At 46.5% G+C, this 22,007-nt stretch overlaps 1 protein-coding gene and 2 long non-coding RNA genes across 5 annotated transcripts in view; 2 read left to right on the top strand and 1 right to left on the bottom strand.

The window, feature by feature from the left end:
• The window catches only part of LOC138065645 (uncharacterized), a 38,330-nt gene extending 29,517 nt beyond the window's left edge, over nt 1-8,813 (top strand). For 2 of the 3 annotated variants that reach the window (XR_011138740.1, XR_011138738.1), the window contains 2 exons: nt 1,702-3,967; nt 5,280-8,813. This is a non-coding gene — a long non-coding RNA (uncharacterized lncRNA). The remainder of the gene's footprint in view (nt 1-1,701; nt 3,968-5,279) is intronic. The other variant, XR_011138741.1, reaches the window with a different exon arrangement.
• Nucleotides 8,814-17,213: 8,400 nt separating this feature from the next.
• On the bottom strand, nt 17,214-18,271 carry LOC138065648 (uncharacterized). Its single transcript, XR_011138743.1, has 2 exons — nt 18,210-18,271; nt 17,214-17,809 (listed from the first exon to the last, which is right to left on the bottom strand). It is a non-coding gene; the product is annotated as an uncharacterized lncRNA (long non-coding RNA).
• A 166-nt stretch (nt 18,272-18,437) lies between these two features.
• Nucleotides 18,438-22,007, top strand: part of SLC2A13 (solute carrier family 2 member 13) — a 175,027-nt gene continuing 171,457 nt past the window's right edge. The window contains exon 1 of the mRNA XM_068930516.1: nt 18,438-19,207. Coding sequence (XP_068786617.1) covers nt 18,655-19,207 — 553 coding nt within the window. The 5' untranslated portion in view covers nt 18,438-18,654. The remainder of the gene's footprint in view (nt 19,208-22,007) is intronic.

The following is a 22,007-nucleotide window of genomic DNA, read 5'->3' on the forward strand; positions in this document are numbered from 1 at the left end:
TAGCTATTAGCCAGGTTGTAGCTCATGATCCCAGGTTGCACCTAAAATGCTATTGCAGATTGTTTCCCGGAGAGGCACCTATCCTCAATACCTGTGTCTTCCCAGAAAAAAGATCAAACTCCCAAGAGTGTTTCCTGCGCTTTTCTTTTGGCATGTTCCTGTTAAAGATGGCAAATAAGGGCTGCTACCAGGTACTGCCTTTTGCCCCATGTTGTTCCTTCCCAAGAGGCGTTCTTCATGTGGCTGCCAAAGAGGCTGCTGGCTCTATGGGATTTCAGAAAGATAGCCCCAAAGTAACTGTAACCTGTGATTTCTTTGGTCTTCTGTTCCTCAGGAAAATAAAAAGCCAAAATTCCTTTCTAAGAACTTCTGTAGCATCTGTGCACACACAAACCAAAGATTGAGCTTAGGAGCTCGTGCAGGTACTGGTTAGCTGATAGAGGGCTATCTACCACTAAGGTCTGACCATGAAAATAAACCTGTAGCAACTGACATGATGACAATAAAACTGTAAAAGCTGAAGACAAGTAAGTTGTGAGGTCCTGGCCTCCAGCACCTGCATCCTTGCAGAGCAGGTATTTCTATTTCCTCCCTATGGCTAATGATCAACTTAAACTAGAGCCCTTTTTTGGAATGGTAGAGTAGATTCTCCAAATGGTTTTATGGACTGCAAGCACATTTGCACACCTTGTACAGGAGTATGAGTTGTCTGTGACTTGTCGGAGTATGGTCCTTTTTTGTTGGCAACAGCTTGAATTCTCCTGCCTGCTGTTCATCTTTATGAAATGTCAGGCTCAGTGGGAATGGCCCACTCCCTTTTACCCCCCACTCTCCAGAAAATCTGGAAGTGGTTCCAGTTTCAGTCTCCAGCTAGGCAGTGCGCAGTGAAGGCTATGCTCACAGGATGGGAAAACCTAACCGTTCTGTGACGGGAATTGGAGAGTGGGAGCTTTCTCTGTGCATCCTTCATGTGGTCATAAAGAAAAGTGTTCCCCTAGGGAGAAGTCTGTTGTTGTTACCCACACGTTCACACACACCTGGATGGGCTAATGGGCAGTTTCTTCACAGAGCAGGCACAATAGGCTGTACTAGGGAAGTAGCAGTGATGCTAGTGCTCATTAGAACATTTACCTTTCTTTGTTCAGATGTTTTCCTCCCAATATCAGTCCCAGCCTTTGCTTTCTTTGTGCTGCTTCCACAGAAATGCTCATACAAATACACCAAATGACAAAGCCCAGGCAGTACTGGGATGTGGAACTCAGTGGTCATTCTGCAATGGAAAAGCATGCGGGGACTTCCAGTGGGGGACGCGATGCAGGCCCTGGGATAAAGAGGCCTGGCTGGTGCACTGTGTGTCACTGCAGATGCTGGCAGGGGTTCAAGCACTGGCTCCTGTAAGAATTCACTCGCATTCCTGCCCCCTCCAGGTTCCCAGGAGGCTGCAACATGGGACTCTTGCACCTTACAGCCTGGCTCTGGCTCTATGGGTGCTCAACGTTCAGAAAATGAGGCAATTAGCAAGCACAATTTACTATTTTGGAGTGGGGCGGCTCCAGATCTTCGGTGGCTTAATTAAGACCAAATACTTTTTGCAAAGTTTTCTTCTTGATATTTTCTACCTTGAAGAAAAAATTTACATTGAAAACAGGGTGGGAGAGGAATATGGGTTTCTTTTTTTTTTACCTTTTCTCTTCATTATAGGTCACTGTGTTCACAGACTGTGGATGTGATACTTGAAAGACTGTTTTCCTCCTGAGCCATTTTACTGTAACTACGTGATGTGGGCAGTAGTTTTGTCTGTCAGCGCTATGCAGGAGGTGGGAAGAGGTCTACAGAGGTGCAGGGAAGCAGCTGGACCCATGGTAAACATTGGGCTTATGCCCTGAGGCTAACAAGGACTAACCGTCAATGGTAGCTGTCTGCAAGTTGCTGAGCAAGGTTATGAAAAGGTAGCATGTGAACTGCAAGTTCAGCAAACTGTTGGCTCCGCATAGCTGGAAAGGATCCAAACCAGACAGAGGTTGTTTCTCTGTGAAACTGTCTTGTTTGGGATGTTTGATAAACATCAGTGAAAGCAATGAATTATAAATTACCTGCTATAGAGGAGACTGAACAATAGCAGATCATCCTACAAGTGTCCTTTGATTTGTAACGGACTCCTTAACTTGGCCATAAGAGCCAGATCTCTCTACCTTCTGAATGCAGTATGAATGTCCTTTAGGAGATTAGGAAGAGGGTTTACCTACCGTGAAGGTGCTTGTGTTTGTATTCTGTGGGTGGAGCTCTGTGACATCTAAATAGTTGTTACTGGAGAGTCTTCGCCTGAGTGCTGGCTGAACAGAAGTCAGTGTGGATGCATCAAGGTAAGGACCATCCCAGTGACTTCAGTGCAAATGTACTTCAGTGTAAATATAATGCTTTGTAGGATCAAAGACCAATCTTTCAACCCATTTATTAAGGAAGAATCACAAGATGGTTGAGGTTGGAAGGGACCTCTGGAGATCATCTAGTCCAACCCCCTTGCTGCAGCAGAGTCACCTAGAGCACATTGCCCAGGACTGTGTCCAGGTAGCTTTTAAATATCTGCAAGGATGGAGACGCCACAGCTTCTCTGGGCAGCCTGTTCCAAAGGGGGAAGGAAGAAGAGGAGGAGTGAAAATGGGGAAGACAAATTTAAGATCTAAAAGCGAATGCTGCCTTTGCTTCAAGAAGCTCTCACAACTCCTCAGTTTGTAACAGGTCTTTGATATTCAGCAGGGGAGAAGTATTGGGCTTCGGAAGTCTCTTCTGCCTCACCCAGAATCATTGCTCATGGAAATAAAAGCTGTTGATTTCTATTTCCTTTCAGTGTCAGTCCTCAGGATAATTTTAGCAACTGCACAGGAACGTTCCATGTCACACAAGCTAGCAGCATCCCTCGTTCCCAGCCTACTGGGAAGAATTAGCAGCTTCCAGAGTAGCTGTACTGAATAAGGGGCTTGGGAAGGAAAAGCGGTACTGTGCGGAAGGGTTATCCTGTAAGATAAAGGGTATTGGATATAGGTGTAGGGTATCCTTTCTACCCCTAAAACCGAGACAAGTGTAATAGTAGGTCCCAAGTTTGTTGTCTACCTTCCCCTGGGCACTCTTTTGAGCTGTCTCAGTCCAAACTCCTGGGAGCAGTGGGAGCTCCGTACTGATCTTCTGGGCTAACAACCAGCTAGTGCAGGTAGTTTTGAAGTGTGTCAATTGTAAAGGTAGAAGATCAAGTCTTCAAATCTTGCTACTGATTCGTCATAACAGAAATGTCGTGTCTGAACTCAGGAGATACTTTCTCGCGCTTTTCACTCAAAATAATTGTTTTAAAAGCTGAAGTCAAGCACACAAGAAAGAAGGATATACAGTCAGATGCATCTACTTGCATGTGATGATGATGATTTCATGATCACTTTCTGTTTTTTCTGTTAGACACTAGGTGCTGGATAGATGCTCAAGAGCACCTATTTAGGGCTGAGTTGTTCTAACTTTTTAAATGTTTTACTTCACAATTAAATAACATTGTTGTAAAAGTTTGTTGTAGGTACACCTATCCACAACTTCCCGGCAATATTGACTCTAACATGTTTTTGGTGCCTTCTTACCTGTCATCATGACCCAGAAATGTAAGTAGTGGAGAAACGCGTATACATGAAGAAATACATCCATGTGTATTGAATGAAAGCTCTGTGATTGCACACAGTGCTTAAAGCCAGAAGAATAAACCAGGAGCTGTAAAAAACCACAAAAACAAACAAACAAAAAACTTCCCATATGAAACTTAAGAAGCTTGGCATAAGGATGATTTGATTGTGTTGTATAAATGCTTATGCATGGAAATGAGATCTGGCAGTGACAAACTTTTCAGTGTTTCAGACAAAAGCATAATAGCTCAAACATGAAATTGAAGCTGGAACCTGAAATTTGGAAGATGGGGCTTTCCACACATGAGGTAAGGATTGCAGCATTTTTGCAGAAATGCCTGTACTGTCTAGGAACTTTAAAATGTGACTAGAGAGCCTTCTAAAAAATGATTTTACTCCATCCTCTGTGAAAGTCCTTTGACTGCCCTGGGTAAGGAATCCCAGATGAAGAGAGTTGTCTTTAGGCACTGGCCTGTGGGTCCTGTAACTAAGAATACTCAGTTTACCCACCAAACTAAAACAACATACTAAAACAATGTTATAAAAGGTCAACCATCCTTGAATAAAGAGACTGCATTTCCAGTTGTTATGCATCAGTTCTGCCCCTGTTTTCACCTGCCTTAGAAAGTTTCTGCTGTAGACCTTGCTGTGACGTTATACATAGACTTTATACATATCCCACCCTAAGAACAACGCCTTAGGTTTTAGTTTGCTTTGGTGAATCTGTCTTATGAAATACTGCGATAAATGAAAATATTAAGTTATCTTCTTCAGTGCGTTATTGTTTTCAGGAGTATTTTTGAACATTACAAGCCTCACTTAGAAGCCTAAAGCTTTTTTATGTTGGGTAGTGGGTACAAGCAGACCTGAACCTTTAAATATTTATACATCTAAGCAGAATCCCTTGAAGTCATTTTAACTTCTTGCATGAATAAGTTTTAAGGATCAGTCCCCAAGACAAATTCCTGTTGCAGAACACATCTGGTACGGCAGTTTGTTGCTGTGAGACTGCTGCTTACAACAAACGTAGTCTGTTCTGCTGTGTAACTTTTACTCTGTACACAGCATTCTTAATGTGGAGATAAAAAAGAATTAATAAATTCCTCTGGCACAGGGAAACTTGAAGGCTAACCGTTACCGTCTTCAGGCACGGCTTACTGTTAAAGAGAGCTTAGATGCCTATGTGAAGTTGTGCTGTATTGAGTGGCTTACACTAAGTGCAGTAAAATGGTACACTCTAAGCCAAAAACAGTGCAGACATGCAACTGAATATTCGGGTGATTCAGTGGAACCCAAGCTATCTATCCAGAGTGGCTGTATTAGTGCAGCCATTGATACATTAGTGCAATGTTCAGCGCTACAGTAATAGAGCCCCTCTCTCTCTGAATGACTGATCAGCCTGGGTTGAGCTCTGTGCTAGGGTGGCTGGATGTTTCCAGGACGTACTCGAGTTCAGATATATTTTCTTGGAGCTGCAGCGTACAGTGCAGACATACTTCTGCAGGTGCCAGCCACAGTTAACGTTCAGTGCTTCCCATTGGAAATAAGATCCAGTTATAACTTTGTCAGACTGAAGTCTGTCATTTGTCTCAGCTTGCATTTTTTTTCTGACAATTTCAGCAAAATTCTCCATGGAAAAAATGATGGAGGAAACATGCCACTGTGACTGTGTTAATGACAAAATACCCAATTCCTACAACTTCCCTATTGAAAAGACTAGCTATCTCTTAGCTTTGGACTCAGGAGATGAAGTTGGTGGGAAGAAAAGAGGCACTTTGAATCAGCTGCCCCTTTTGCCATCTCTGAAAAGAGATATTAAAAAACTATGGAAAAAATGGTTTGTGAAAAAGCTCTCTATAGAGACTTGTGAGAGATTCTGAGCTGCTTGGAAGATCAACCTGAAGTGAGGATGCTCCAATCTGGAAACGCTAGCCTAAAGCAAGCATTTGCATTGCTCCCGGGTGACAGGTCTGCTTTGGTGTTCTTCACAAGCTCATTTGATTTTCTGGATGGTTGTGCAAAGTCTGTCTAGAATGGAAAGTTTGATCCCTTTGATCAAGGGAGAGACTTTAAATCAAAGGTCCAACTCGCCAAGGTGGCCGGTGATTAGAAAAAAAAAAACCCAGGATAGGTTTTGAATCTTAAAGTTGCATCAGAAAAGGAGACTGAACAGGGGTACCTGAAGAAGAGCGATGTAACTATGAAGGAGTTTGAGGAGCTAAAAATACCATCCAGAAGACATCTAGTCGGATACTCAATATGGTAAGAAGCAGAGCCCATCCCAGGGTACCAAACCCAAACGTCTTTGCCCTGGGTCCTACGAGTGGTGATTCTCGGCAGCATCAGGAAAGAGCTGACGGTGGCAACTTGTAGGGACACAGACAGGGTGAACGTGCATGAAGAAGGAACACTGCTCAGTTATGATCACCCCCATGGAACAAATCAGATTTCTATTTTAAAAGATTATTTTTCTTCCAGTACAATTATTCCTTTCCTCAGGGGTCTTACACATCTGGGAGGATTCTCTTATCTCCCCTCTCCCCTCTTACCTTAAGCTCCAGATACGTTGTTCTGGATCTTTGTTGGAGTCCTGCTTCCCAAGTAGGTATGAGAACTTGACGACTAAAAATGATTTTTTTGTCATTATCCCTTACTCCCAAAGGGGAGTCCTTGTCCTTACTCCCAAAGCAACAGTGACCGATGCAGAAATTTCAAACTACGGGAACTGATATGTTGTTCTACCAAACAAAGTTCAAATGTAATATATGTTGCTATGCAGTGCCCTGACTCTCTTCCCTATTCCCTTTTTATGAATGAATTTGAGGAAGTGGCATACCCATAAGAAATAATCCATCTCACAGACCACCTACTTTCCCCTCTCTTTCCCTGATGAGGAACAAGAACTTTGCAGCAAACATAACTACAAACTCTGTTCGTGTTGTATGCTAACTCCATTTTCCTTATCTCTGGTCTTATCTAAACCATAAACTTTCAGGGCAGGCTCTGTCTCTTAATATTGCTGTTTGCACAAAGACATAATACTGCTTTGAGGCTCTGTTGGCCCCAAAGCACAATGTAATATAGACAGCAATAATCTCAGTGGAAAGGCTGCTGTGCTGCTGAAGTATTTTTTCCTTTTCAAACAGAACTTGTCAACACACCAGTTTTTGTAAAGGGAGCTACTCTGAGGAGCTGGAGAAATGGCATTGTCAAAGAGGTCACTGGCGTGCTGGAGAGAGGCAGACAGGACAGTCCATAGGGACTAAAGCATACCTGACTTGAAGGAAATGAAGTGCAGTGGAGGGGAGGCGTTTGTTTTGTCAAGGCTGATCCCTGCGGAGGAGTCAGAGCCCAGGCCACAGCTGCCTTCGTGGGTAGTGAGCCCATCCTGGCCTCATCTATCTGTCAGTGATGAACAACAAAGGCTGCAGAAACCCAAACCTTTCCCGACTTGGTGGCCACCTGCCCTCTTCTAGTGGCAAGGGAGGGCTGGACACGGCAGGCCTGTTGCAAAAAGGCCAAGGACGGAGGGATTTGCTGCACGTCCACAGGCTGGGTGTGCTGTGTATCTGCAATGGGCTCCAGACCTCGCACCTGTGTAAGGGACAGGGCACCAGACCTCGCACCTGTGTAAGGGGCAGTGCACAAGCACCCAAGTCTCTGCCCACAGGGACCCTGTCCTCAGGCGGCTGCAGCCTCCTGCACAGCTGAAACCTCAGGCCTCACAGGGCACCTTGGAGCTAATGGACACTATTCCTGAGGCTGGCTATCAGCTAAGTTGCTGAAGGCTGATTTTAGAGAAAGCAGACTCCAAGTAAAGGGAAGCCCGTCCGTCCCCGGTCGTCTCCTCACGGAAAGGCAGGGTCAGGACACACCTCTGGATGGCAAGCAGCCTTGCAAAGGGTCCACTCCGCACGAAGGCTTGGGCAGGGATCTTGCCAGAGAACCAGGTGCAGGCCTTCATGTGGGGCTGAGACTCGAAGGGAGATCTTAAAAACCCTTCTGGACGACGTCTTCCTGCAAAGAAACCTCCTAAAGGCCTGTCGTATGCTTCAGCTGCAGTTCCTGTTAACAAGCGGCAGCGAGCGAGGACATGCTCTTGGATACACAACTTTCCCAGTAGATTACAGCTAAGCACAGTTGGGCTTTTAAGCAATGTGAATCCCAGTAACAGGAGAGAGTGTAGGGAGGGATTGTGGACAGACAGGATTGTTCATTTTCTCTTCTTTTTCTCCAATTATCATTGATGTTCAGACTTTTTTCCCTTAAAATGTGGTACTGGCTGATTGATCCTCCTGACCTAACCCAACCCGCATGGAGCCATAGTCTAAAACTTCTGTTTCCATCTGGTTAATCACCATGTCTTCTTTTCCTTTCTCCTTTCTGTCTCTTCTGTTTTCGCCCTCACTGTTTGAAAGTTTCCAAAAGGTTATACTAGCTCACAGGCCTATCTATTTATTTGATTCTGGCTTTTCACTGCTGTACTTCAGTTTTTGCTTCCTTTGCCATTTTTGTTCTCTTCTGTTTCTCTTTTTCTCTCTTGCTCTTATTTTATGTCCTCTGCTATGGTGCTAGCAAAGCTAAGTCTGGTTCTCTCCAATTCTCTCTTCTCTAATGGCCAATTTCAGAGGGCTGAGTGTAAGAATAAAATGGCTAATGTTATTCTTCGTTTCTTGTCTGAGCAATAACCAGCCTGTTGCTCACAAAACTGCATTTTTACATAACAGTTCACAAAATAATGTTCCTTAAATAGTTCTAGTTCACCTAGAGATGTTCGACCTGTTTACTGTTAAATAAAAATAGACCAGTAAAATTCCTACTCCTTTATTAGGTTTTTCCCGCTGAAATTAAAGTTATCATAAGGCTTGATATGCAGTTGCAGAATTGTAATAAAAAACCCATGAGTTTAGTACTCTTCACCGTTGAAAAAAAGCACATGTTCCAACATAGCTAAACCTTTAGCGCTTCCTTAATACCCTTACAGTCTCCTGGTCTTGTGGAGAGTATCACATACTCATCAGACACTGGTATGTGGCACAAATGGCAGGGTTTTGGGAGTCTGTGTGGGAGGTGACCATGAACCGCCCCATGCTGGTCCCTGCTAGCTCCAAAAAGGATGAAAACAGCCCATCGCGCACCAAAACTGCAACCGCTCGGAGGAGCACGTGGTGCCGCTGCTCGAGCATATTTAAGAAAGGGCGGTAGCTGCCAAGGGCAGGGGACTCAGGAGGGAACGTAACGACACATTTGAGAGCAGACACGGGAGGAGATGCAAAAGGGGACACGCGAGGAGAAATGCAAAGAGACGCGTCTGGAGAAACAAGACGGGGGAGGCAGGTGGCAGGGCTGGGGCTGGGGGCGCGCTCGTGGAGGAGGCACCCCAGGCCGGAGGAGGGACGGATGCCTCGCAGGGACTGCGGGCCGTGGGTGACCCAAGGGGACCGTGGCCTGTGGGGGACCCACACGGGTGCAAGGACACCCACAAGGGAAGGAAACCACCGGACACTGATCCCAACCTCCTGTGCCACTTGCTGCCTTGCCGAAGGGATGGGGGGCCTGAGCGAGCCCCAGGACAAAAACAAGAGGGTGAGACTAGGAAGCGGGGAGGAGAAGGGTCGGACTGACGTTGAGCTTGGGGAAAGGTGTTTCCCTAAGTGTTTGTTTTAATTGGCAATAAATGAAATTCAGTGATATTGCCCAAGTTAACACTGCTTGGCCCGTGACAGACAGCTCAAAATGCAATCCTTAAATGTGTTATTTATCTCCCTGAGCCCTCACGTTTACATATCTATGTGTGAGCTGTGTTTGGCCATGTTCCCTTACGAAGTATTCAGGATACCTGCTCTATTCATTAACATTAGTTTCATGCCACGTCGGGCTTAGCTGCAGAATTATGGTCACCTAAATGTGTCACGGTCAGAGCTTGAAGCTGCAGGTATCTTGAACTGCATTTCTAATGTCTTAGAAGGAGACTGAATGCTAAACTATCCTTATAACCTCATGTCAGTATATTCCAAACTAACACATTAATACATAAAATGCATATTGCTTTATTTCTCTATTGACAAGACCATATGCTGCCTTCTGTGAGGCAAGACCTCATATTTATGTCTGTATTACACACGAGGCTACGCCTCTCAGGGACCTGATTGTTTTTGGTAGTAAATGCTTTAATATAGGCAACATGCCCAGCTGCCTACGTTGAGGTGGGTTTTCATGCCATCTGCTTTAAGCATGTAAGCAGAAGTGCTGAGGTAGGAGCTAAACCTCTCTACTTCTCTACACTGTCAGCAGAGAGGGTCTTCTACCCTGCTAAACAAAACAGCAAATTCAAGGGCTGATTCCTAGTAGGCCAAACTGCAAAAATTTCAGTTCGCTCCAGCCTCTGTTTTGGCGCACACCAGCTAGGTCTAAGACAAAACGTGGGAAGGGCTGGGAACAGGTTGCTCCAGGGACCTTTCCCTGCAAGCAGTATGAACAAGACTGCAGCAGATGTAGTTCTTGGCCTTGCATGGTGCTCTGATGCAGTCCTAGCACCCCTCATGCCCTCGTGCTGCACATGCTTTTGATGCTGAACAAACCCACTCCCACGAAGGGCAAAGCAGCCTTCTCATCCAGAACTCCCTCGGATAAACAATGAACAAACAGGTTGCTTGGTGGCCGTAGCACCCTGGGTCTCTGTATCGAGCAGAAATAGGGCAGTTTCAACTGCTGAACAAATAAGCCTCTCACATAACCTGCCAGGGTGGCTCCAGCAGCTCAGCACTGAGCCCTGAGAGGGTCTTCAAATTAAGCCCCCTCTGAAGGCTGGCTGTGCTAAAGCTCCCAGCATGACTCAAGAGATGAGGGCCACTTGGCAGACGTGAGGCTGGTCTCCATTAGGGCAGTGGGATGACCTGAGCCAGCATCTCTGGGCACAGATGGGTGGATGAAGATGCAGGGTTAGGGCCCATCTTCCCTGGGGGGATGAGTCAGGCTAACCTACAGTTCCCTGGATCCTCCTTGTTGCTTTGTTTTTTTCATGGTTATAAGGTTATGCTACTTCGAGTCAGCAGGGACCTTTTCTGCTTGCCATGATTTTCTGTAGATGATAAACAGTGGCCTGCAATGACACTGACACTTATCAACACCCTTGAACAAATACCAGCTGGCTCCCTGGGTTTGAATGCATGCAAGTCCTCAGCTGTCCCTTGCTGCATCTTCCCCACTGTTGGCTGCTCCTCTTTTTCCACTGTGCTGATACATGCAGGGGTCAGGGAGCAAAATTTGCACCTAGTAACTGGTGCCAAAAAAAAAAAAAAAGTGTGGAGTACTTCAGCCTTTCCTGTGTTGTGTGCTATGGGTTTTTCTTTCCCATCTAGCATGTGGACCCATGAGATACCTGTAGGTATCTCTTCTTATTACTATTGATGTCCCTCACTAGTTTTAGTTCCAGTTGTGCCTCCCTGGTTTTATCCCTAAGTGCCTGAGTAGTGCTTTTGGACTCTTCCAGCCTTGTCCCTGCTTCTTTCAGGCATACTCCCTGTTTATATTTCAGTTCATTAAGAAAGTCTTTGCTAAGCTGAAGGGGTTGTCATCTCAAATTCCCTATGTTCCTGTGCAAGGGGTGAGTTCATTCCTGAGTTCTCAGTAAGTTCCCTTGAAAAACCTACCAGTTCCCTTCTTCTGGGAACTCTTCCCCTTCCTAGCTGCTTCCCAGTGGGTTCAACCTACTTATTCTCTGAATAAATCAAAATTTGCTCTCCCCAAGTCAAGGATCCTAATTCTGCTGCTCAGCTTTCTAGCTCTTCTCTGGATCTGTCATCTCATGGTTGCTGCAGCCCAAGCAGTGCTCAGTGACTGCTCTCACCGCCAGTTCCTCAGCAGGAGAGCAAGGCAGCATTAAGCAGAAAGCCATGACTGGCCCCTCTAGCTTCTATATTAGGAACTGTCACCAATGCAGTGGAGGAACGTCCTAGATTACCTGCTGAATGCCGTGTTGCTCTCAAGGGCTTGCAAGTGGGAGATTTCTAGTTGTTTGCAGAGAGCTTCACCCCCCGCTTCCTGTTGGCCAGCAGTCTGTAATAGACCCCTACCACAACATCCACCAAGTTCCTTCTCACTCTAATCTTGACCCAGAAACTCTCAACTGACGCACCTCTGGTTTGATACTGGAGGACTGCACAGTCAAGGAGCTCTTTAATGTAAACCGTAACTTCCCCTCCTTTTCTCTGCCTATTCCTCCTAAATATCCTGACTGAACATGGCCAAATATCCTGTAGAAAAAGGAGGAGGAGTTGTGCTTTACTTTAAGGAGCTCCTTGACTGTACTGCTGCATTGCTCAAGCTCTGTGCATTAGAGTACAGACATCTGAGGGAAGCTTCTGCATGTCCTCCTTTTGAATCCAAAGAAAAATGGGATGGGATCCAATGTGCCTAATTTAGGCATATAATTTGTAGCTGTGGTGGGAAGCAGGTGCACAAGTTTCCTATATAATCAGTGAAAAGTGACCAGTACCTTGGAAGACCTCCAGAAAGACCCCGTGCATTTAACTCCCATCTCTCCTCTTTTAACCAGAGCACTAAGTCAGAAGAGTCTCCTACGTATGTCCAGGGCCGTATGGTAATGTCAGATTTTAGACAAGAGGCCCTTCCGAACTCACAGAAGCTCTCTATTTAAAAATCAATGGCATGATTTTGCAAAGAATATCAGAGACCGTTCAACACTTTCTACTGACAGCATTAATTTTCCCATGAGATTAGCACGTACTCAGATCAACTGCTTTGAAGGGGTCAAGAATCACTATTAACGCAGTTGTCATATGAGTGTTTAATTTTATGTTTGAAATTATCACTGTGGCAGGTGTGATGTTTGTCAGGGAATTTGTTAAAATTTCTAGAGGGAGTTCCATAAAAGATTTCACAGAGGACCTTTTTAAAAAATGTAGCAGATTTGAGTACTCCCAGTCTGACAAATTAGTCCAATATTTTAAAAAAAAAGGTCTATCTGTGGTGGTTGAAACAGGACTTTTGAAGTACAGATAGAGAAAAAAACAAGGAAGGAGGTGAAAGTCCCAACTTATTGCTGTTTCATCCTGTTTCCCAGCCATAGGAAGTGCTGGCTTTCATCTTTCAAGTGCCAGAATGATGTGCTGGCATATATCAGTCCATTTTGGTCACTTTGTGCATGTACGAATTTTGCCTTTGCACAAGGAATTCATTTAATCCAATTGCTTTTTCAAGTTTGCTTATTCCCCAGTGTAGAGTGCTGTCCAAAAAATACCAAACAAGTTTTGACTGATTCACCATCTGTCAGAACCAGCGAGTATGACCAACTTAATGAGTCAGTAGCTGAATTCTTCCCAGTCTGTCTTCAGTTTCATTTGCAACCCCAGATAAAGCAATTCTGCATAGCGTTCTGTTCACTGGTAATGTAATGTCAGGGCTGCCAGCAAAGTGAACTTTTAACCTGCTGCTTAAAACCATATGCTTTCCACTTCTTGGGGCTGTAATTTGAAGGTTTACAAAAAGGAGTTGAACCCATGCTGGGTCAGCTGTTACTTTTTTAAGAATACAGAATATTGTGTAGTCATATATAAGCCTAAAAGCCTGTGCAACTTATTTTTGGTTTTATTTCATTAAATGATGGACAACTGATGTTCTGGTCTTACAGAATCCATAAAAAGATTTTATTTAAAAGTACTCTCCACCTTTTAGAGAAATGGACTCCCATAAATTGAATTTGTTCAGTGAGCAGTAGAAATAACAGGTTTGGGACTAAAACTGATGTTTTTGTATGTGGTTCTCTTCTTCCTGCACATATGTCTTTCAGATATACGAGATGATAGATGTTTGAAGGAATGGTTACTAGCTGTTCCTGAGAATTTGAGCTTATTGAGCAATGACCTGTTGTTCTTCTAGGCCTATCCGCAGCACTTAAAGAGGTTTCTGTTTGGGAGACAGACAAACAGTTCTGTTTCAACATATGTTTGTTTGAGGATATGGTGTATCAAGAGCAGTGTTTCTCTGGCATCTTGAGAGTATTATTATGCCAAGTCTTGGATTTTTATGCTGCAGGAGTTATAATCAAGTAGCTACAACTTTTTTAGGATAAGAATGACTTGATAAGGACTGTAAACTTCAAGTATGCAAATATAAAACTTCCCAAATTGTACAATAGTAGAAGTCTTCTCTCTTTCGTTTTGCAGTGCCACTGGCTTTCAGTGCATGCTGAGCCCTATTTTTTAAAGCAGTGCATCTAAACTGACTGGCCTAACTTCACTTTTGGAAGCTTACGTGGAGGTGCACGGCTATCAGTTTAATGGCTGCAGACCCACTCTGGGCACACTTGGATTTAGCAGCACTCTGACACATGTCAGTGCTGACTCTCAGAGACTCTGTTTCAATCCAGTCTTGCCAGATCTTTTTTTTGACAGCCAAAGGCAGAGAGAAACTGTTCTGCTGCCAAACATCAAGTCCCTGCTCCAAAGCGTGGAAAAGCTGGAGATCTTAAAAATAGACAGAAAAGTTTAACTTTAGAAAAAGCATGTTTTTTATAATTGCATTTTCAATGGGCCTGAAGTGGGTTTGTTGGAATTTATATATTTAGCATGAAATAGAAAGCAATTATGCAAAATGTGAGCTCAAATGATTACTTTGGTAAAGTTATATGGAATTAAAACAGCCTGTGGTGTGAAGTCTCAGGCAACCTTAGCTGTACTGCTGCCAGCTCTGCCTATCAGGCGAGGAACGCATCAGCCCACAGCTCTGTCAGCTTCTTCCTGCAGTCCCCATCATCCACATCCTTTCCCAGGGCTAATACTGTAACTCTTCTTCCTTTGCTTGTTACACAAATTCTCTCTAACATTTGACCAGTAGAACTAAATGCACGGTGCCAGTAGGTTCATTCTAATAAATTCTGATTACTTTCATTTTGAAAGGATATTACAGAGGTCAATACTGTTCCCCAGTTTACAGGTTGTGACAACCGAGGTAGAAGGAAAAAGGACTGGCCTAAAGTAACCCTGCAGACCCGGAGAGCCAGGAATTAAGTTTCATGCAGCAGAGTCCAGTCAAGGAGAGTTTCTGCATATGAAGTGCAGCTTCTGTTGAGCTATTGGCTTTGGGTCCAATCAGGCTCTGTATGTGTAAACAAGAACCCAAAGTGAATACCAGAAGGATTATATACAACTAAAACTGCACATGATTTTTTGAGAGCTAGAGGATAGCTATACCTATGTAAGTGAACAAAATGACTGTCCCAAGACAGTGATAATGGCTGGACAAGGAATATTCTATGGGGATCACATATCCATGGGATGCATCTAAAAGTGTCTTCTTTCCATAGAAACCAAACGTGGTGGCAAGAAGAGAAGGAACTTTGGAACAAAGCGAATTTTTAAGGCACTCCACAGCTTGCTTTATTTCTTGTTACTTTTAATTTTAAATCCTATTTCTAGTTTAAAAAAGAAAAATAGAAATTGTAATGTTCCTTATAGTTCTGCCCTTATATTACCACATACATATTCATAAATCCAACCAACTGATGTTGTGATGCAGAGTCAGGATTTGCATCTTGTCAGAGGGCTGAGATATTTTTCTTACAAAATGGTTCATGACCACATTCCTTGGCAAGCTGATACTGCATAATCCTGTGCTCAGAAACATTTTCTAGAATGGCACAAAAATATGAGAAACTTGTAAGAAAAGGTTTTGGCATTACTATCAGTGAACAAGAAGAGATCCTTGCTTTTGCAGTATTTCAGATATTAGATGAGCTGCTGCTATGAGCAGCATATTCAGCTCAGTGATTTCTCTCAGCCCAGTGCAATGGTGTTTCTAAACTTACATAGCAACTCTTGTTGCAGCAAAATAATGTGAATATTTATATCAGAGCAGGCAGGGTGTAAGGCATCACAACCCGAAATAACAAGAAATTAGTGTAGGAGCCTAAAAACCCAAGCAGTTGCAGTGCTAAAGCCCACATGCCTACACCCTTCAGCACTGACTGAGGTGGGAAGAACTCTGGTTTGGGGACCTGCTCTCAATATTATTTTCTTTTTTAATGCAATGACTGCTTCATGTAAAGAATATAAGCAGCACTGGGAAGGCTGGACTGTCTCCTCGTGTCCCTTACATTCCTGGCTGCATGACAGCCCACTTTCCATTAAGGGCCCATCTTTTTCCCAGTTTAACCTACGGTCTTCTTGGCAGGTGAGGGTGAGATTTAAATCCTCTTGGGCTAAAGCAAATCTAAGATTCAGGTCTCCACCTCCCGGGTGAGGCTATCGCGTAAAAGACCTACTGCGTCTCACTGTGCGTCCCAGCTGGACTGAAATCCCCAAGAGACTGAGGCACTACTCCCCCCCTGCTTTTGAGTGCTAGCGAGAGCCGGGACAGCAGCTGGCTCCCAGCTTTGCAGGCCTGGGGGAGCTCTGGGCACACGCATAAAGCACTGGAAAAAGGAGAGTTTTCTGGAAGCCTTTTTCTCGGGTAGGCCATTCCTTAACAATATAAGAGCAGTATCAACCTATAATTATCCTTGGCCCATGCTGAAATGTAAAAGATTGTGCTGAGTTTCTTAAAGCAGGACCAGTTCCTTCACCTAGTGCACAGCATGACCTTGCATACGATTGTGCAAACACACCTGGACGGAGGCAGTGCTGGGAGCCTGAAACAATGCTGCAGTTAAATACTTTGTCTCTTGAAACCATAGCATCAGGCCTAAAATCCACCCAAGTCCTTCTTTGGATCTGACCCCAGCTTCCTAAATTACTAATCATACCTACTATATTTTGTATCACTGTGAAATCATTTATAAGGCAGCTCTTATCAGGAAATCCAGGCACTATATAGAGATTATCACAATAACGAAAATCTACTGACAAAACAAACAAATCCTCCCTCTTTCTCATGAAGGCAGCTTTAAGTTTCTGTTGTGCACCCTGCAGTTGAACTTCTCTTTAATGTGTTTCTTCGGGGAATGCTTTTAAGAGATAAGCTTGGCAGTATGATCGGAAGAGAAACAAGCCTATTTATGATCGTACTGGGCCAGCCATGAAAAAAAGCAATCTATTATTTCTCCTGAGTCTCTATTAACTGTACCATACAGAATGACTCTGGCTTCTGGGATGGCTGTTAAAAAGACAGGTGTTTTTTGTGACAGCCAGCTGTTGTGACAAGTCTAAACATTCTGTGAAGGTATTCCTTCCAGCTGGCTAGGGACTCGGTGTGGATATTTTCTGTTTAATGATGTGCTGTCTCCCACATTTTTTATTTGGGGCCTACACATAAAAGTATTGAGTACTGCACTTGCAGGGTAAGTCAAGAGACTTCTGGAGTATTACAAACCCCTCTACTGATGGCATTTTAGAAATCCAAGCCAGGCTGCTCCTAGAGAGCTCACGGATCTGAGGGGATGTTTCTTGTAGCACAGCAGAATTTAGATCCTGATGCTGCGACCTGTTTGCCTGGATCTTGTTCTAGCGCTGGCTCAGGCCCTAATAGTCTGTAAGGAAATAAGAAATGCTCTGCACCAATCACACCATATTATCTGCATGTTGATTGAGAACAACGGCATGTTAACACCTCTTTAATTTTTCTTTTACCTAGTTCAGGCCTCTCACATGCTCTAACATGGAAGTTGAGCCTATGATGTCTATAAATCCAATGCCACATCTGTCACTCACTAGATGAACTATATAAGCAATTGTTACTGCCTTTAATTTTAGTAGCTACAGCTACTTATTGCATCTAGTTCTTACTATCTGGACTACACAGGACCAGGCATTTGAAGCTTTCTTCAATACAGAGGTTATGGATGGCAGGCCATGCTGGACTTTGCTCCTCCTGTTGGCCTAAAATTTAAATATTAGATTCTGTGCATAGCACGTGTCATTAGATCAAGCCTTACAAATGAAGCACAAACGACAACATCCTGATGTGACTTTTTTTTACAGTGTTTGCATTACACCTCGAAGACTTCTCCTTGCATGCTGGCCAGCAAAGGCTCTCGCAACTCATTTCCCTGCAGGCAGCCAGGCGTTTATAGTACATGTACTCAGGCCCCAGGCGGCAGAGTTTTCCTCCCAAAAATGCTGCAAAAACCGCAGGCTTCCTCGGGCGTGTTTTGCGTGTACTGAATCTTTTAAGTCTTTATGCTGGCGAAAATCCTAAATTAAAACAAAAACAAAAAAAGCTTACAGGCAGTGCTATTAAAGCTCTACTTTCATCTTGAGCATAAACTTGAGAAGAAGCGCTAAACTTTTTTTCCCCGCATGCGGTAACAAGCCAGTTCCTCTCCCAGTAGCTGCTCTGCTCTGACCTTCCCTTTCCCCCCCCGCCCCGCTCCCCGCTCCCGGCTCCGCGCTTTAGAAAACGACGAACACGAAGAGGCCCCTTGCTTCAAACCACCCCCGGCAAGGCGGTCTGACAGCGGTGACTTCAGTCCCGGCGCTCTCCGCCCCTGCCCGTCTCCCGGGCTCGCCGAGGGCCGCGCCGCCACCCTCCCGCGCCGGGCGGCACCCGCCGCCGCTGCCCGCCTCACGGCGCTCTCCGCCCGCTGACGCTGACCGTGACGCCGGGCGCCTTCCCCGCCGGGCGCCAGCAGCACCCACCGCCGGTGCTGGCAGGCGGCGGCGGCGTCGCGGTGCCCAGCGCGCAGGCGCGGCGGCCGGCGCATGCTCGGTGCGCTGCGGCGGCGGCGGCGGCGGGGGCGGGGCGGGGCGGGGCGGCCCGGCCCGCCCGGCCGCGCTCCCGCTGTCCCCGCCCGCCTCCGCCTCAAACTCCGCCTGGGCGCTGGGAGCGGCGGCCAACTTCCCCTCAAGTCTAGCGGGAGGCAGGGGGACTATGCGACCCGGCTGAGCCCGGCCCGGCAGGGAGGGCAGCGTGCGCGCCGCCGCCGCCGGCGGCAGCAGCAGCAGCCGCTAGACTCGCCCCGGAGCCCGCCCGCCCGCCACCCGGCCGCCCCTGCCGCCTTGCCTCCGCCGGCTGGGGCCGGAGCCGCGGCGGCCGTCCCATGTCCCGCAAGGCCAGCGACAATGTGGAGTACACGCTGCGGAGCCTGAGCAACCTGATGGGCGAGAAGCGGCGGCGGCAGGCGGACGGCTCCGCCGGCTCCAGCGCGGCGGCGGCGGGCGAGCGGAGCCTCATCGCCGCCGCCGAGTCGTGCTCCAGCCTCAACAGCGCGGCGTCGGGCGCCGAGCTGGAGCGGGCGGCGCGGCGGCAGTTCCAGCAGGACGAGACCCCCGGCTTCGTCTACGTGGTGTCGGTCTTCTCCGCCCTGGGCGGCTTCCTCTTCGGCTACGACACCGGCGTGGTGTCCGGGGCCCTGCTCCTCCTCAAGCGGGAGCTCAACCTGGACGCCCTCTGGCAGGAGCTGCTCGTCTCCAGCACGGTGGGCGCCGCCGCCCTCTCCGCCCTGGCCGGCGGCGTCCTCAACGGGCTGTGCGGCCGCCGACCCTGCATCCTGCTGGCCAGCTGCCTCTTCACGGCGGGCGCCGGCGTGCTGGCCGCCGCCCGCGACAAGGAGACGCTGCTGGGCGGCCGCGTCGTGGTGGGACTGGGCATCGGTGAGTGCTGCCCGGCGCGGCCTGCCCGGACGCTCGGAAATAAAAACTAAATCAGTGAAATGAAAGGCCGGAGAAGCGGAGCCGCCCTGAGGAAGCCGGCGCTGCGCTGCCCCGCGCGCCTGGCCGCGGAGCTCGGGGGGGGGGGGGAGCGGCCCCGTGAGGCGGCGGCGCAGGCCGGGCCGGGGCGGCCCCGTCGGCGGGCGGAGGGGCGCGGCGCGGCGGTCCCGGCCCGAGCAGGGCGCCTCGCCGCCACCTCACCTGCGCGGCGGGGCCTGGCGGGCTCCTTGGGGAGGCGGAGAGCCGCTCGGCCCGGTGCCCCCGCCGCCCGTCGGTGTAACGTCGGGGGCGGGCGTGGGGCGGCGGGAGGCAGGTGCCTGGGGGCGGCGGGAGATGCCCCGGCTCTGCGTCCTCGGCACGTTCGTCTTCCCTCGTCGTGAGCTGCCAACTGGCGGGAGGTCCCAGCAGACGGGGGGGGGGGGCATTAGGCTGGTAAGCTGTCTGTGCCGTGGGTGCCCGTCTGGGGGGCTGGGAGGGGGCTCTGGGAAGGAGCCGGTGACCCTTGTGGTCAGGTCCGAGCGGGTGACACTCGCGTTGGGCTTTGTTAATGGCATCCCGCAGAAGCGGACAGGGATCGCCGCTCCTGCTGCGTCCGCCTGTCTGCGCTGTCAAGCAGTCGGTGCTGGTAAAACTTTCTCCAAAAGCAGCGGCGAGGAGCGTTGGCTCCCTCTCGCCCCAGAGGCTGTTCGGTACGCCAGGCGAGGCCTGAATACCACCCCCGATTCTTTTTTTTTTTTTGCTCTTCAACCACCATCCTATCAGGCAGTAAATGGAATGATACGCATCATCCAGGCGAGGCTGAATGAGATTATTTAGAGTGCTTGGAATGCATTATTTAAAAAAAAAAAAAAGGGGGGGGAGAGGGAAGTAAATCTTTCTTACAGTGGTCTCATATAGTTTCTTCTCTAAAAGCATGACGACAAATTAAGAGTTGGACTTGTTTGCTTGATGTAGCAAAGTTCTGTTTCTTAACCACTGAATAACTTTTGAGTTCTCTGGCCTGTTGAATTGCATCATAGCAAGTGTGTTTTCATAGTCTTGTTAAGGAAGAAAGTCAGTGAGTCATAATAAAGGCTGTCAGAGCTAAAACCGGCTCCCTCCTTGAAAGTGCTCATGCTGGTTTTCCTGTACAGTAAGGGGCGTTGTATTCAGGCGTAACAGTTTTCCTATCCCAAATCGGATGGCTGTTCTTCATGCCAACCCCCTGCATTTTGTAATCATAACCATTCTTTATCAGGTTCAAGACTTCAGACTGCAGAATGTTGATAATATGCGTTACAATATTCAGGAGCCAAGAAAACTAAATTTATTTGTGAGGTAACAGAACAGATATTTTGATAATAATAGATAATACTTATTTTTATACCTGCAGTTAAACATATCATTTGTGACCCCTTTTTGCATGTGAAAAGCTGCCCATCGTCTTTCTTGACCATAAGTGGTAACATTGGTAACTTCTGTTGATTTCATTTTATTTTTGAGTGGGGAGAGGGTAGAGAGGAAAGGCCATGGCTTGCTTGAGTTTAGTATATGTACGTGGCTTTTGTTGTAGAGAGATACATAGGCCTAGCTGAATTGTCTTATGACGGTGCAAATAAATGACATTGGTGTTTTCTGAGGGCTATTAGACTAAGGGCTTAATATATTTAAATAACATATAAAATACAAACATGGAAATCGGGAGTTCCAGCTTGTGCCTTTACATAGGTCTCCTGTGTGGCTTTGGGAGAGAGACCTGTCTTCTTTCTGCATCAGGAACAGATATTTTTTTTCTGCTGGGGCTTTGAAAAGCTGGAGATACGAGAAATGACTGAGAAGTGCTCAGAATTTTGGAGCAGAAAGACACTAACTTATATAAAATGCTATTTTCTCCTTTTTATCAGAGTTTGTTCTTCTTTACATGTGGTACAGCTTGCGGCCAGAAATGAAGTATTACCTTAGGTTACTGTCACTGAAGAACAGCTACTAGAACCAGAGGAGTCCAAGCCTAACAAGATTTATATTGCGAAAGAAAAAAATGTGCTTGTTCAAAACTGTTCTTGTACAGCAAACTACAGTCCCTTTTGTTCAATGTCGCATTAAATTCCCCAGCAGAGGGAGCTTGGCTAATTTCAGGGAGGCATTAGAAACGCGTGGAAGTTGTAACCAGTATCTCCTCTATTTCTTCTTCTGGAGCTCTGTGACTGCCATTTGACTGCCAGCAGGGAACAAGAACTTTCTAGCATTGCATAAAGACTTCACTCAGTAAAGGGACATTTCAGTTACGTTACTAAGTGCCGAAAAGTAGATGCGGAATGCTGCAGTGTTGTGAAATATTTTCCTCTATGCAAACTGGTAAACACTTTTTGACAGTTTGTATAATTTTACATACTGAATTTTTGAAGCTTCTCCTGTAGTTCTCCACCAATTGCACATCAAGAATTGTGCCCCCAGAAACATGCATTCCCTTTTATTTAATAAATGAGTTACAGTAGTATGTGCAGTACTGTGATGCTGTAAAAATGGATGCAGTGATGCTTACCTATGTGACTTCATTCAGTCGTGGCTGGAACAGTGAAGATCTGTGTTAACTGTGTCTGTGTGAGAAAACAGCCATTTTTCCTTGTGGCTACGACTTCTGTGGCTGTGGTTAAAATTTCAAGGGTAAAATCCAGAGGAGATGAGTTGAAATGAGAAATATCTCTCGCTTGTTTGTCTTCTCCTATTTCTTAGGATTTTCTGCAGGCCTATCTTAAGATAGAAA

This window comes from Struthio camelus, chromosome 1, assembly GCF_040807025.1.
Source record: "Struthio camelus isolate bStrCam1 chromosome 1, bStrCam1.hap1, whole genome shotgun sequence".
NCBI lineage: Eukaryota > Metazoa > Chordata > Aves > Struthioniformes > Struthionidae > Struthio > Struthio camelus.